At 43.9% G+C, this 15,785-nt stretch overlaps 1 protein-coding gene across 2 annotated transcripts in view; it reads right to left on the bottom strand.

Moving 5' to 3' along the window:
* The window catches only part of LOC146348682 (deoxynucleoside triphosphate triphosphohydrolase SAMHD1-like), a 51,250-nt gene that overhangs the window by 27,139 nt on the left and 8,326 nt on the right, over window positions 1-15,785 (bottom strand). For both annotated transcript variants that reach the window (XM_084853788.1, XM_084853787.1), the window contains exons 2-3: window positions 692-800; window positions 80-143 (exon numbers count right to left, since the gene is read on the bottom strand). In XM_084853788.1, coding sequence (XP_084709914.1) covers window positions 80-133 — 54 coding nt within the window. In that variant the 5' untranslated portion in view covers window positions 134-143; window positions 692-800. The remainder of the gene's footprint in view (window positions 1-79; window positions 144-691; window positions 801-15,785) is intronic.

Genomic DNA, 15,785 nt, shown 5'->3' with positions numbered 1-15,785 from the left:
TTCAAGCTAACCATATTTATGTTCTTAAAAATTAAAGAATTAATTGTCTGCATTTTGCTTTCAGATTAACTTCTCTCACCTTTGTGCCAGAACACTTCTTTTCTTCCTTTTCTGTACTAGTCTGTTGACTCATTCTCAAGTCTCTGAAAATTATGAAGTACATTCACTGGTTAATTTTACTTTAAGACAATTTACTTGATGTTAAAACTAAATTAACTGGTGCAACTGTAAACATTTCTATGGGAAGTTTTATTAAAAGATCTTCTAAACATCCTAAATTATCAATTTTTACATATAGCAACTTCATGAAGCAAACACAGAAACAGATTTATTCACACTTCAAAACCCATTTTCCTACATGAATGATAAGGATGAAGAGGGTATATATGAACTTCCTCTTCTCCTCTAACTATAATCTGTACCAAATGTTTACCAATATGGGGAAAGTGAGGGTGGATATACATCATATTCATGTTCATACCCTGATAAGAACCAAGCTTCCTCTGGTCTCTCCTACTCAAAAAGGCAATGAATATGTTTAATCTATCGAATCTTATAAAACATAATAAAAAAATACAGTGACAATAAGTTTTGTGCTATCATTATTGTAGAAGAAAGCTCATTTTTTATTAATTTTTTCAAACTAAATTTGCTATGATTGGTTACCTCCAAAATCACATTTGCTTCTTACCAATGCTAGAAGACCAACTTTGTTAGCCCAATGCAGTAAAATGACAAGGATTTGCAGTGATGTATTTCAGTATGAGGTTTCACGGACCCGAGCCTACTTTGCCAGATACCTGAAATGAACAGAAGGGAGTGCTGGATACATAACATATACTTGATGGACTTGATGGTCTTATAGGGCCCTTCCAACCCTACTATTCTAAGATTCTATGAGTGTGTGTGTGTGTGTGCGCGCGCGCACGTGCGCGCACATGTGTATATGTGTGTGTGCACACTTGTGTGCATGCGTGTGTATATATATATGTGTGTGTGTGTGTGTATACACACACACATATATATATGCACGCACGCACACACACAAACACATATTGAGAGGCTGTAGCTCAGTGGTAGAGCACCTGCTTTGCATGCAGAAGGTCTCAAATTCGATCCCCAGAATCTCCAGGTAGGGCTGGAAAAGCTCCTGCCTGAAACCCTGGAGCCAAAGCCAGTCAATGTCAACATTACTGGGCTAGATGGACCAAAGGTCTGACTCAGTATAAGGCAGCTTCCTATGTTCCTACACACACACACATACACACATGGGGATATAGCTGTGGAACTTTGGAAACTGGTTGTTTCTTCATGCCTGTCTTAGTCAGGCATAGGTATACTCCTGTACCTGACTAATGTCCACTTCATGCATTTGTTGACACAAAGTATTGCTTCAGCAATTAATTTTAAATCATATGAAGCCTGTTGGGATGAGCAGGCTCTGTGTCATCAAATGCATTTGTTTGATATAGCTCAGATGTATGTGTGTACATGAATGGACACACATCGGTAGAGATCTAGTGGGGACATCTGAGGACATTTTGGAAGATTTTGGGATTATAGGTAGGCCTGACAATGGACAATGCAAGACAGACATATAAGCCTTAGGATGAGGGCAATCCAGTAAGGTCAATGAACTATTCTGATGATTCATCTATAGTAAAAAACCAGGTAGTTTTTGAAACTTCATTGACACAGTGACTAAGTTCGCATGACATGGCAACCCATCATGGGCAGTTAGCCATAGGAGGTTGTTGTGTCATCTGAACCCAGACCACTTTCTGCAGGGTGGCTTATTTTGGGGCAACAAGCCTCCCTAACAACTCATGGCTTGTTCTAAGGGCTATCTTACCCACGATGGGTTGGCATGTCATCCAAATCTGGGACAGTGATTTTATTGTTGGTTGCTGCAATCAGGTACAGAGCCGCTTAGGAAGAGCAGCAAACCCCCCTGCTACTCTTTGCCATTGCACCCGGCCATGCCACCTCAAGCCTTCCTCGCCACCAACTGCCCCTCCACTAATGCCCAAATGGCACTTTGGAGGGACTATCAGTTGTTCAGCACCCCCTTTTTTCTTTCGGTCCCAGAAAATTGTGCAACTCTGTTCATAATTTTTATTATTATTTTTGTTGGTCTTGCACAAGTGCGCATTTACAGCTGTCTAATATGTGTAGTCCTGCCTTGTCAATGTCCTTGTGGGTTATAGCTGTCAAAGGGAGCAAAGTACAGTAGGTAACATACAAGGGAATTCACAAGGCAAGACTGCATATAGGCAAATTTGCACACACTTGCCAAGGACCAGAGGAACAGTAATACTAAGGGAGAAGGAAAGGGGGGGGAGCTGGAGAAGTAGGTGCACCAAAAGTGGGGGGACAATATCTCCCACTTAGTAAGGTTACCCTCTCACTATTAAGTGTTGAACTGACACTTATCAGTGTCCTACATCCATTCAACACTTCCCTGAGTCTCTACTAAGTCCAGAAAGGGGAAAACCTAATGCCCCATACCTTTTCACAGCTCCCGTTCAGAATGGTTATTGAAGTTGCACAAATTTCTCCTTGTACTGACAAGCCTCTAAAGTTGGGCCAATTTCCCCTCCATTTACTTCCCTGTCTTTAAATTTGCACAAATGTTTCTGAGAGTTGTTTGGGGGGGGGGACCCCCACAGTAACCACAGCAATACCCCTTCCCCTGCTTTTTTTGGAGCCATCACTGTCAAGTGTATGCAAATTTGCCTATATGCAGTCTTGCCTTATCAATTTCCTTGTATGTTATGTACTGCGCAAACCATGGCTTGTTCTAGGGTTTAAAAATGGTTTGTAAACCATCCCAGCTACCCACCTCCCCAGGTTCGGATGTCACAACAACCCATGTCTGGCATCGGTAATTATGCTAATTAGGCAGCTCGCAACCAACACGCGCAGGGAGGGAAAATAAACCCTCCCTTATTTTCCCTTTGTGATCAATGCAAACCAGTCACTGTGAGTACTCACTCTCCACCAAACCCACAGAGCTAAACTAAGGAGTTTCCACATATACTATTCTTCATACAAAAACCTTTTTTCAGTCTCACTTTTTAACAGCACCAACTGTTAAATATTTTGTTGCACATTAGTCAAAGTATGATGGATACAATAAAGACAAAATGGCATCTATGACTAGTGATGCTCAACAACGCAGCTCTGTTCAATAATTAATTCTTGAATAAAACATGTCAAGTTGTGATCTTGTTCTATTTTTTTGGTTGAAAAAGTACTTTTACTTGTCAATATATCAAGGTGTCACATCTAAACTGGTTCTTCAGTCCAACAGTCCAACTGTGCCACTGGCCCTCTAATGGTGGAATACCTCAGTCGGAGTCCATTGCACTCCCAGAACCAAAGTTGAGAAGAAAACAACAGCAATTCAAACAAGAGGTAATATAGCAATGCCCATAAGCACTCCTCCAGTATCTACAGCAACATTGCTAACACACACCAGTTGTGGAGCAGTATGTTGAAACCACTAGACATGCATGGAAGGAGACACTGATTAAAATCTCCACTCAGCCACGTAGTTCACTAAATAACCTTAGGGCAGTCACTCCTTTAGCCTACTTTACCTCATAGGGCTGTTATGAGGACTAAATGGAGGAGAGAGAAATGTGCACCACCTCAAGTTTCTGAAAGAAAGAAAGAAAGAAAGAAAGAAAGAAAGAAAGAGGCCAATCCATGCACAATAATGGGGAAACATCTACATAACATCAACCTATCCCACCATACACATAAGACACAATCTGTCAGAAACAAGGACACCACAGTGTCTTCAGCGGTGTGTCAATGCTTGACAGCATAAGCCCAGTAACTGATATGCTCCAGAGATCTTTGCAGACAAGGGATTAAATCCCTTCATACCACTAACACACACCACATGCAAGCAACCACCTTTTCACAAGCAGACACACGGAAGGACAGAGAATACACAGGCTCCCTAGGACAGTGTTCAAGTCCTGCTGGGGAAGCAATGCCCATGAGAAGGAAGGAGGGAGGGAGGGAGGGAGGGAGGGAGAATACTAAGGACAGCTCTGCTGGATCAGAGAAGACCAGCATTCTGATCCCACAGTGGCCAACCAGAAGCCTATGGAAAGCCCACAAGCACCCTCCTGCTTGTGTTCCCCAGAAACTCGGATTCAGAGGCATACTGGCTCTGATACTGGAGCTAGTATAGAGCCATTATGACTAGTAGTTGTTGATAGATTTATCCTCCATAAAACAACACTTAGACAAACAACAAGGGAAGCCACAACTCACTCTTATAGCAACAAATTCTGTTTGCTCAGTCTTAAGCTTGATTGCAGCCAGCCCTCTCAGAACAGAATTCTTGTTACTGATTACTCAGCACCTGACAGGATATTCTCTTGTGCTGGTCTGCACACTGCCTCCCTGCTTGTCTTCTCTGTTCTGAGTCTCCTGCCACCCTCCTTGCGACAGGTTGTGCTCTTGGCTACTTTTATTTCTGAGCATGGGTGTTGCCAGGTACTTTAAAGGCTAAGGACATGTTGAAACACAGGTACACCCTGAAGAATAATTAGGTAAGTCAGCATTTTGTATGCAAGAGAAGTGTAAGTGTGTGTGTGTGTGTGTGTGTGTGTGTGTCTGTGTCTGTGTCTTGTTTTGTGGCAATTAGACCTCAAGCTGCACAAACAAGTATGGAGGTATGGGCAATCTAAATATGAAGGAAATAATGGAAAGGGAATGATGTGAAGGCATGAGAAGGCATGTGTGTGTGGAGGGAGGATTTAGAGGCAGATGGATGGGAATGGAGGGATGAGATTTGGGGCAGAGTGAAGGGCTCAGATGTAAGATGACAGGGCATTAGAAGATGGAGAACCAGTGTGGTGTACTGGTCAGAATGTTGGACTGGGACCCAGGAGATCCAGGTTCTAGTCCCCACTTAGCCATGAAGCTCACTGGGTGACTTTGGACCAGTCATCGACTCTCAGCCTGACCTACCTCACAAGTAGGATAAAATTGTTCTGAGGATAAAATGAAGAGGAGAACTATGTAAGCCACCTTGGGTTCCTTGCAAGAGAAAAAAAAGGTGGGATATAAATGTAGAAGTAGTAGTAATAATAATAATAATAATAATAATAATAAGCAGCAGCAGCAGCAGCAGCTGAAGGAGGGAGACATTTTTATAGAGAAGGCAGAAAAGTATGTAATGGGAAGGTGGGAAAACCAGTGGACAAATTGATAAAGCAAGTAAAGAAAAAGCATAGCATGAGATCCACTACAGAATCATAATACGAAACCCTCACGTACATTCAGCAACTACAAAAACAGATTAATGAAATGTTAAAGATTCACATAGCCACATCCTTGTCAGCAAATGATAATTCACCCATTTGGATGTACAGCAAAGAGAATGGTTTTTCATCCTTCCCAGATGCAGACCCAGAATAGATCAACAAAAATACACAGATATTTGTCTGCAGCAAATATTAGACTTGTCTACATTATTTGCTCATCAACAACCAGGCTTCTAGTCTGAATCCACTGCATAGGTCCACATAAACTTAATTAACAGTGTAAACCTAAGCAGTTTAATAGGAAGTATAGTTCTCCGTATCCCTTAACTCCCTGTTACGTGTGTTTAGGATTGCTTCCTCGTTCACTTGAATGTTACTGTCTTCACAACTCCAGCATACTTAAAACAGTTTCTCTGTCTGGTCCACACATGTGCTTTTTATAGATAAATATTAGCTCTTCTGAAGGGCTGCTTGATTGCAATGTAAATATGACATAGAACCTTCTGTATGAATAAGTTCCCCACTATTAATGTAAATGCAACACCAACCTGTGACAACCAGAGACAACCACAAACCTGTGAGCTTTACAGTGCCCCAGCCTCTGTGTACCATTTCAGGCTGTGGGTTCTGATGATGCTCTGTGACGTGGCTTGGGTTGTAGGGTTTTGCTATGGATCAGAACTTGAGCAGGAGTTAGGTCAGGTTTCTCAGGAAGCAAGATGGAAAAAGATCAGCACCATGGAAAGCTCCAAGTGGTGCTGGGGCTAGAAGCTAGACAAGGTTGTCTGTATATTGCTCTCACAAGGGTCAGAGCAAGACTGAGAATTAAATAGAAATGTTGTTGGTTGGCCCCACCTCCATACTGACAAAGGTGTGGTCTCTTAAAGGGGCTTGGCCTGTTTTAGCAACCTCAGGCTGCAACAACATGAGTGTGACTGGCGTATGCTAGTGTCCTCATGACCCGAGTCCTCTGAGTCTTGAGTACTGTAATGCAACTTCCTCTGGATGCAGGGGAGTCAACTCCTGGAGTCTTTCTAGTAAACTGGGTCTTGCATAGGTTGAAGCCTATGATGCTTTTCCATGGCTGAGTCATCTTCCTGAACCACTAACTCTGGAGCCTTCTTGGAGGACAAGGGGTCGGGATCCTCTGAGGATGAGGGTTTGGAGTCCTGGACTCTCTCTCTCTCTCTCTCTCTCTCTCTCTCTCTCACCCACACACACACACACACACACACCCCTCTCCCACTGAGGCCTTCCCTGTTCTTCCCAGTACAGGTTCCCCTATATGTCTCCAAGTTTCTCACTTTTGTCCAGTCCATGCCCGCCCCAGTGCACTTCCACAGCAATTCAGGTTTGTTTACTGTGCATCAGATGTAAACAAATAAAATATACTTCTTTAAAGAACCATTTTTCCTCATATGTAGATTTCGTAAGTCAATTAAAACCCATATCATTTATTGACTAAGTTAAAAAAAAACAACAACAGGCGACAGCCCTGCCCTATTCTCCTACTTAGATTGAGTTCATTGGGGTTTTATTCCCAAGTAAGGCTGCCATATCGGGGGTCAGACTAAGTGGTCTCATGTTCTTGCTGAGCTAGCATAGTTTGGCAGGAACAGCAATGTAGAGACTTCCCCTGTCAGCAAGCCGAATTGCACAACACAGTCATGATTTTGCCTTTTTGCTTACTGCAAGACTGTATCCTTGTTCTCAAGATAGAATGTCCTATGGCCCATTTCCTGTACTATAAACAACTGTACCAACTGTAAAACCACAGGAGAGGGGGTGGGAGAAAGGGTCGCTTGTGTGTCATCATCTCTATAAAAGTGATGTGTGGCTATGCCTCGGGGCTTCTGGCTCTTTGGAAGTGATTCCATCCTTAAGCCCGCACGTTAAATAAAGAAGTACTCATTTTCCTTCACTCCATGGTCTCTCTGACTCTGATTTCTGCTACAATATCCTATGCCTTACCTCAAAGTGACTCCTGCACTGAGTTATTCCCAAGCCAGGAGTCCTTCCCAAGCCAAGGACTGCTTGCAGCGTTGGAGGTAAGCCCCACTGTAACAAAGTAACTTCCCAGTAAACATGCATTAGGCTGCAGGCACACAGAACTGCAGCTCTAAGTTCCAACCTCTTTTAAAGCCCCACTCAGTCTTGCTTTGCTGTGTGCCCCCAACCCACTTTGCATGGCAAGGGGGAAAACCCCGTCTGCCAAGTGGTGTGCACTTGAAAGTACAAAAGCAAAGAGGGTGCTTTAGGGTGGTTCTGACAGTATCTGCAGGAGGGAGTTGGAGAGTAGCTGCTACTGTGGGAAGAGGATGAAGCAAGCAGGCAGGTACCAGCTGTTTGGTATACTTGCCCAGTTGCACCTGATGGGTGTGGAACAAGAGTGGCAGCCAGAGCAACAGGTGGCTAATAACAGCAGCTGCCAAGTTTTGGCTGAACCCAGCATGAAGAAAATATTTTTACCTGTCCATTTAAATACCTGGAGAGAGGTGGAAGAAGCGAATGTTGAGCTAAGCACCTTGGGAATAAGAGGTACTGCCAAATAACACAAAGTTGTACCACAATATATGTATTTATTGCTCAAACATTATTAAATAACAAAACTTTGAAATGATAAAGCAAGCAAAACACATTACTACACGTAATGCAATTAGGATGATTAGAAGCATAATAGAAATAGTGCCTAGAATAGTGCCTAGAATATTTTTGCTGAATCTGTGTGGTGAGTGCTTTAATTTAAAAAAATAAATAAGGAAATTGGCCAACTGGAACTTGAGATATTGATTGCTTAAGAAATCGCTTCATGTTTTAATATATATCACACAGTGAAACATTTCATAATGGAAGTACATATAAAGACAAATTCCAATTTTATCATAAGTTTGTCCTTGGCTCTTGTTAATTGTTATAGCAAAGGCCAGTCGAATTGGAAATTGTCTTCTTTTAAATTGAAACGGTAATGTTGCGTCAGATGGTGTTAAATCAATATGCGGTAAAAGCACAATTTTTCCTACTGCTTCTCCTGTAACTGCTTCCAAATCTAAACAGCTATTGTGCATGTTTTTGACAATAAGCCTTGTACCTTTTATTATGCCTTTGCAAATATTCGTTTCTTACCGATATCACAACTTTTAACTTTTTAATTTTAAAATATTCAGTGGCGTCCCAACATTCTAGAAAAAGTGGATTATAATAAACTTCAGCAAAAGCAGACCAAATATCCATATATGTATCCATTTGCGAGTGGTGGCTATATACTACCCATTCGAATGTTGATAGCATTGTTAGGTCCTCAATCCATTGCATTGTAGGAGGTGAGCATTTATTCTACTAGTTTTGTAGTATCATTCTTTTGGCTGTCAAAAGGACATGGAGAATCCATTTATGCTGATGCGGAAGTTAGATGCACTAACTTCCAGGAAGCACGTAAATAAAGAGAACATGTACATCAGTAAATATTAAAGGGTGTTCCAATGTAAAGTTTATCCACATAATAACTTCTTCCCCAAAGGAGGCAGCTATTGGGTATTTTCCAAAACATATGATTAAAAAGAAGCATTAGCTGCATTACATCTCCAACAAGTAGACCAGTTAGATAAACCTTTATTAAAGAGACATTGTGGCATTTAATAGACTCGAAACAAGAGTTTTTGCTGAATAAGATGTAGCCTCAGATCCATAGACACTTCAGATACAGATGCTAAAGCAGTCATCCATTGATTAGGCAAAATGAGACAATCTAGTTCCTTATTTAATTTCCGCTTAAGACCCTGTGTATCATATTTATTTACTGATAATAATTATTTATAAGAATGAATCATGGGGTGATATTACTGATCAGCTTCAGTAAGTGTTTCCAGTAGGAAAGGGGACTCTGAAGCTGTAAAAATGGCAAGACCAAATCTAGATTCTAACAAATGTTGCAGTTGCAAGTATTGCTATTCAGCCATAGCAGTTAGATCATATTTGTCTCGCAAAGCTGAGAATGAAAAAATTTGTCAGCACCAAATAATTGATCCGAGGTAAAAATCATCTTATCCATCCAAGTCTGCCACAAAATTATTTTCTTTCCAATTTTTAAATCTGGATTTCCCCATAAAGTCAATTTAGCATGGGAAAATGGATCAAACTGTAATGGATGTGACATTATACACCACATGTCTCTGACTGCTGGAATTGTGGGAGGAACCTTATCCACTCTAATGTGCCAAGAACCTAGTGCCATCCACTTGGAGAGAGGCTCCAGACAGGTAGATTCCAAGACTGACCAAGGTGGAAAATCTAATCTAAGCAGAAAAGACCAAAATGGTCTACAAATAGGTCCAGTGATATAAAGCAGGATCCAAAAAGCCAAACCCACCTTCTTTAATTGAAGTATATTCATGGTGGGAAGCCCCCCCCCCCCGCCCCAATTATGAAACAAATCATTAAGGTTTTGGAAATATTTGCCAGGTATAAGGAATTCCATGTATAACATAAACAATCAAAGATATAATATTCATCTTAAATGTATTAACCTTGCCCCACAAACTCAACTTTAGGGATGCCCATCTATTTATATCCTGTGAGATCTCATTAATTAACTTATTTAAATTTAGCTTGATCATTTGAGATATGTCTCTGGGAATAAATATTCCCAAATAGGTAATACAATCTGGGCATCATTGAAATTGCCAGTTAAATAACACATTAACGCTATCCCCAATAGGCATCATTTCAGAACAACCAGTTAGGGAACAATCCTATGGCTGCTAGACAGCATTTAGATGGCCATAGGATTTTTTGTTTTCTGGTAACTGAGTTCAGAGCCAGCGCTCCGAGGTCAGTTCCCGGAAAACTGACTCCCTGCTCCCCCCCCCCATCTCATTAGGTGCCACGGCTCATCCCCGGCTCCGCGCTCGTAAGAGCAGTGCAGAGTGGCTGAAAAGGGGGCGTTCCTGGGGGCAGGGAGGGGAGGGGACAGTGGAAGTGCTGTTATTATGCTTCCTTTGAGCTGTCCAGCCTCCCCCCACCCCCGCTCCGAGGCACCCTGGCTAGACAGCCAAAATTGGCCGTCAAGCCGCAAATGCAGGGTGGCCAGAGTATGGAGGAGAAGATCCCCTCCACGTTCCTCCCACACTGCATTAGTCGGTTGTCTCCGAGTTTGAAGGTGGCCTCCTATCCCCATAGGATTAAGTCCTGAATTGAATAGCCAGACAAATCACCAATGGTATTGATCAATTGCATCAAAGCTGAACAGACAATTCGAGTTTTGAGATAAACAGCAAGTGATCATCAGCGTAAAGGATATTTCTAAACTATAAACCATCACGTGCAGGGCCGTGAATATCACTATTCTGTCTAATAGCACATGCCAGGGGTTCCAAACATAAATCAATGGGGAAAGTGAACATCCCTGTCTGGTATGTGGCCCAAGTAAAAAGAAAGCTGAGAATAGACCAATGATAACTCTAGCTCTTGGGGTTGCATATAAAATTTTAGACCATTTCAAAAATTCTACAGGAAAGCCAAAATAGTGTAGCAAAAATAAATTTCCAGTGGATTTTGCCAAAGTCCTTTTCTGCATCCAAAGAAACAATGGCCGCCTGGTTGGTTTTTTCAGATTTTAAGGCTACCAGATCGACAACTAATCTAAGATTATCAGACCCCTGTCTGTTTTTAATTAATCCCACCTAGTCTGGTCAAACCAGTGTTGTAATAACTTGTTGCAGTCTATCAGCCAAAATTGCCATTAATATTTTAATACCTATGTTAATTAACAAAATAGGTTGATAGCACAATAGTCATGATCCTTGCCAGGCTTAGGAATCACTGTAATATAAGGATCATTTAACAATGAAGAAAGGCAGCTCAATTCAAAAATATGATTATAATGACACGGCTGGTTTTTATTTTTATCTTTGCTTAGAATCATAGAATAGTAGGATTGGAAGGGGCCTATAAGACCACTGAGTCCAACTCCCTGCTCAATGCAGGAAAACTTGGTTTTATACTGTAGTTTTAAACTTTTATATTCTGTTTTATTTTGTTGTATTTAAGGTTTTAATTGTTGTGAACTGCCCAGAGAGCTTTGGCTATCGGGTGGTATAGAAATGTAATAAATAAATAAACAAAATGTACACAAGAAAATCTGACTAAGATTTTCAGGAAAATGTAGGGAAACAAGTTTCAGTTGAGGAGAAATGAAACTCAAAGTGTGGGAAAGAAAAAATACCATAATCATCTGGACTAAATGTTCATTCCTCAAAATGCTTAGTCAAGATTGTGAGGTGTTGTTGCACTCATGTCCTGCTTTTGAGTTTCCCTTGGGCAGCTGGTTCGTCACTGTGTGAACAGAATGCTAGACTAAATGGACCTTGATCTGATCCAGCATGCCTCTTGTTATGTTCTTATGAGAGGCATAAACTCTCTAAAGGACTTACTTTCAAGGTTTGGGGCTCATATTCATATACTTTTGGTGCATGGCCATGAAAATACTTGAAATGAACACATCTCCATTCGAACAGTATCACAGTTTGGTGGGGGATGAGGAGGACATGTCTTCCAAGTAACTGTCACAGTCAGGTATGCACCCCATTTGTCTCTCACAGAGAACCACCTAAGAGGCACCCTGCGTGTAACTTATGTGAGAGTAACTGCCACCACTTTCCCTTTAAAACCACCAATGACTTTTCATTTGCTACAGTGGTCCTAAGAAGGGATTCCCAGTCTCATCTCAAAGGCTGGACAAATGGACTGTGCAGACTATTAGTTTAGCCTATGACTTATCAGGCGTAGAGCATCCATCTCATGTTCGGGCACATTCAATGAGAGGGGTTGCTACGTCTACAGCCTTCGGCAGAGGTGTGCCATTGTCGGATTTATGTAAAGCGGTAACTTGGGCGAAACCCTCAACATTTGTAAAGCATTACGAACAGGATGTTAAAGCACATTCTGACTGTGCTTTTGGGTGAGCTTTGCTGTCATCGGTCTTGTCATGAGACATTTACCCACCGTGATGCACAAAGACCATGAAGAAGAATAAAAAGACCTTTTTATTTTCCCAGGCATTTTAGCATTTTAGCTTTCTAAATTTTTATCTTTGCTGTTTTAAATCTGTATTTTAAACTCCTGTACTGCTGCTAGGTTTTATTGTGGTTGTATTGTTATATTGTGGTTTTAATGTTCTATATATTTTAAATTGTTTTATTGTGTGTTGTTTGGTTTTAATTTTTGTTAACTGCCCAGAGAGCTTCGGCTATTGGGTGGTATAGAAATGAAATAAATAAATAAAAATAAATAAATAAAAGAAGAAATGCAAGTTGCTTACCTGTAACTGTAGTTCCTCAAGTGGTCATCTGTGCATTCACACAACCCACCTGTCAGGAGCGCCCTGGTGGCCTCTTTCAGTCTACTCCAATATTCAACTCAAGACACAGACAAAGGATTCTTTTCAAGGCTTTAATCCTTTTACAACTTAAATGACTCTATCACCAGCGACTAAGCAACGAACAGCAGAGTTACCTATGCCCCGGGTTAGACAGTTGGTCCCCGTTTGAAGGAGAATCACTTGCAGACCCTGAACTTATGGGCTAGGGGGAGTCCCCTCTTTCCCTTGGGACCTCAGGACATGACCGTTGCTTGCGCACCAAACGGGTGCTACGCCTCCTTTCCGTGCCCTCCATCGCTCGTTGCTCTCTGCGTCTGCGTCGAGCATCTAGCAAGCCCCCCTCCCGCACTCTCTCACTACCAGGGTCACTATCTATCTCAGGAATGCCGGTGGGAGGGGTCTCTGCCAGCTGCTGGGCCTGTGAGGGATGAGTGCGCTCCTCTCCCACGGATTGCTGTTCCTCCTCAGAATCAGAACTGCTCTGGGGTTCTATGGGCTCAGTTTCCACCCTGACATCATCCCCGCTCCCATGAGGCCCCCCCTTGTGCCCCTCCCCTGGGGCCCCGGGTTTGTGGGGGTACAGCTGGTGGAAATGCCTCAGCAGCAACGGAGCATGCACATTTTCCGCGGGTTCCCAGGATTGCTCATCTGGCCCATACCCTTTTCAGTCCACCAGATATTGCAGGCATCTGCGAGAAAGGTGGGAATCCAGAATCTCCCCAACCTCAAACTCCTCCTCCCCCTCCACCAGCACTGGTGGCGGGGGGGGGGCCGGCTGAGCAATGAGGGTTGCCAGAAACCAGGGGGGACAGCAAGGACCGATGAAAAACAGGATGGATCTTCATGGAGGGGGGGGGAGAGAGCCAGGCAAAAAGCAACAGGGTTAATCTGGGCCGTAATCTGGAAAGGCCCCATGCGGCGAGGCGCGAGCTTCCTTGCGGGCGAGTGAGAGAGGAGGTATTGGGTGGACAACCAAACCCAGTCCCCCAGTTGCAGAGATGGACCCGGCTGGTGCTGCCGGTCTGCAGAGGCCTTGTAGGCTGTCTTGGCTTGCTTGAGGGAGTCCTGTAAGAGGTGGTGTACCGCTCGCAACTCCTCTAAAAACTCATGGGCCGCTGGCACCGACGAGGGAGCTAGGGTGGACCGGAAAGCCTTGGGGTGGTAACCAAAATTGGCAAAAAATGGAGCTTGGTGGGTGGAAGCATGGCAGGCATTGTTATAAGCAAATTTTGCGAGAGGCAGCAAGGAAAACCAGTCATCTTGCTGGTAACTGACATAACAGCGCAAATATTGCTCCAGAGTCGCATTGGTGCGCTTGGTCTGACCATCCGTCTGTGGATTGTGGGTGGAGGAAAGACGGAGCATCACATGGAGAAGCCCAAGTAGCTCCCTCCAGAAATGGGCAGTGAATTGGGCCCCCCTATCCGAAATGAGACCCTTGGGCCATCCATGGAGCCAGAAAACATGCACCAAGAACAGCTCCGCCATCTCCCTGGCTGTGGGCAACCCAGAGCAGGGGATGAAATGGGCCATCTTAGAAAACAAATCCACCACCACCAGAATGGTGGTCTTACCGTGTGAGCAAGGTGAGTCAGTGATGAAGTCAAGGGAGAGCAGTTTCCAAGGTCCTGAGGGGGTAGGCAGGGGGTGAAGCAAGCCTGTGGGCTTGCCTGAGGGGGCCTTTGCCCGCTGGCAGGTTGGGCAGGAGGCAACATAGGTCTTGACATCCCAACACACACAAGGCCACCAAAAATCCTGCGTCACTCCATGCAGGGACTTGGCAACGCCAAAATGCCCAGCGGTGGGGGAGTCGTGGCACTGACGGAGGACCTTCTCATGTAGGGGTCTAGAAGGCACATAGAACCGGTCGGAATGGTAAAGCAGGCCACCTAGCAAAGAGAAGGGGGTAGAGTGGGGGGGCAGAGGCTAGCCCCAATTCATCCACTTTTGTGTGGACAAAAGCATCCTGAGCCTGTGCAGAATGAAGGAGCTCCTCCCAAGAGCGAGGCACCGCAGCTGCCACCAGGCTCTGGGGGGGAAGAATCAGAGGGGGGGATTTCCCTCACCCCCTGGCTGGAGATCCAGCTTACGAGAAAGAGCATCTGCTTGTAGGTTGTCGGAGGCCTTCACATGACAAATCTTAAGGTGGAACTGGGGAAAAAAAAGTGACCACCTAATCTGCCACTGGTTTAAGGCATGGGCTGTCTGAAGATGTTTCAGGTTGCGATGGTCAGTTCTAACTTCAACTGGGTGCTGTGCCCCCTCCAGCAGATGATGCCAGGTCTCCAAAACAGACTTGATGGCCAACAGTTCCTTCTCCCAGATGGTATAATTCCTCTCAGACATGTTCAGCTTCCTGGAGTGGTAGGCACAGGGTTGCAACCCACCGCCCACCCGATCTGGCTGAAAAAGCACCGCCCCCACCGCAAAGTCAGAGGCATCAGTTTGCACTACAAAAGGCTTCCTTGGGTCGGGATGTAACAGGATCGGCTCAGAACTAAAAAGCTTCTTAAGTTCCTCGAAAGCCTGTTGGGCAGATGCCGTCCAATGAAAAGGAGATTTCCTGCCCTTAAGGAGGTCCATGAGAGGAGATGTCAGCTGAGCAAAGCTGAGCAGGAACTTTCTGTAGAAATTAGCAAACCCCAGAAAACATTGCAAGTTCTTCTTGGTGGATGGAGCCTGCCAGGAGAGGACAGCCTGGACCTTTTCAGGATCCATCCTGATTCCGTCAGCTGAGATAATGTAGCCAAAAAAGTCCAAAGAGGTTAGGTCAAACGCACATTTCTCCAGCTTAGCATAAAGATGGTTCTCGTGGAGGCGCTGGAGGATGGCAGAGACATGGTGCTGATGGGCATGGGGGTCCTCAGAAAATGTAAGTAAATCATCGAGATACACAATGAGGAAAGTGTCCAAATAGTCCCAGAAGTTGGCATTCATAAAACGTGAAAACGTGGGGGGGGGCCCCCCGCAGGCGAGCCCAAACAGCATCACTAGGTATTCATACGCTCTGTACCAGGTCCCGAAAGAGGTCTTCCACTCATCCCCTCCCAGATGCGAATCAGATTGTAGGCACCATGCAGGTCCAACTTTGTGAAAATCTTGGCTCACCCCAGGTGCTCCAG

This window comes from Heloderma suspectum, chromosome 4, assembly GCF_057233095.1.
Source record: "Heloderma suspectum isolate Gila_16-S chromosome 4, 16-S_ref, whole genome shotgun sequence".
Lineage (NCBI taxonomy): Eukaryota > Metazoa > Chordata > Lepidosauria > Squamata > Helodermatidae > Heloderma > Heloderma suspectum.
Note: the sequence above shows the minus strand (reverse complement) of the source record. Positions and strands in the feature narration are given on the sequence as shown.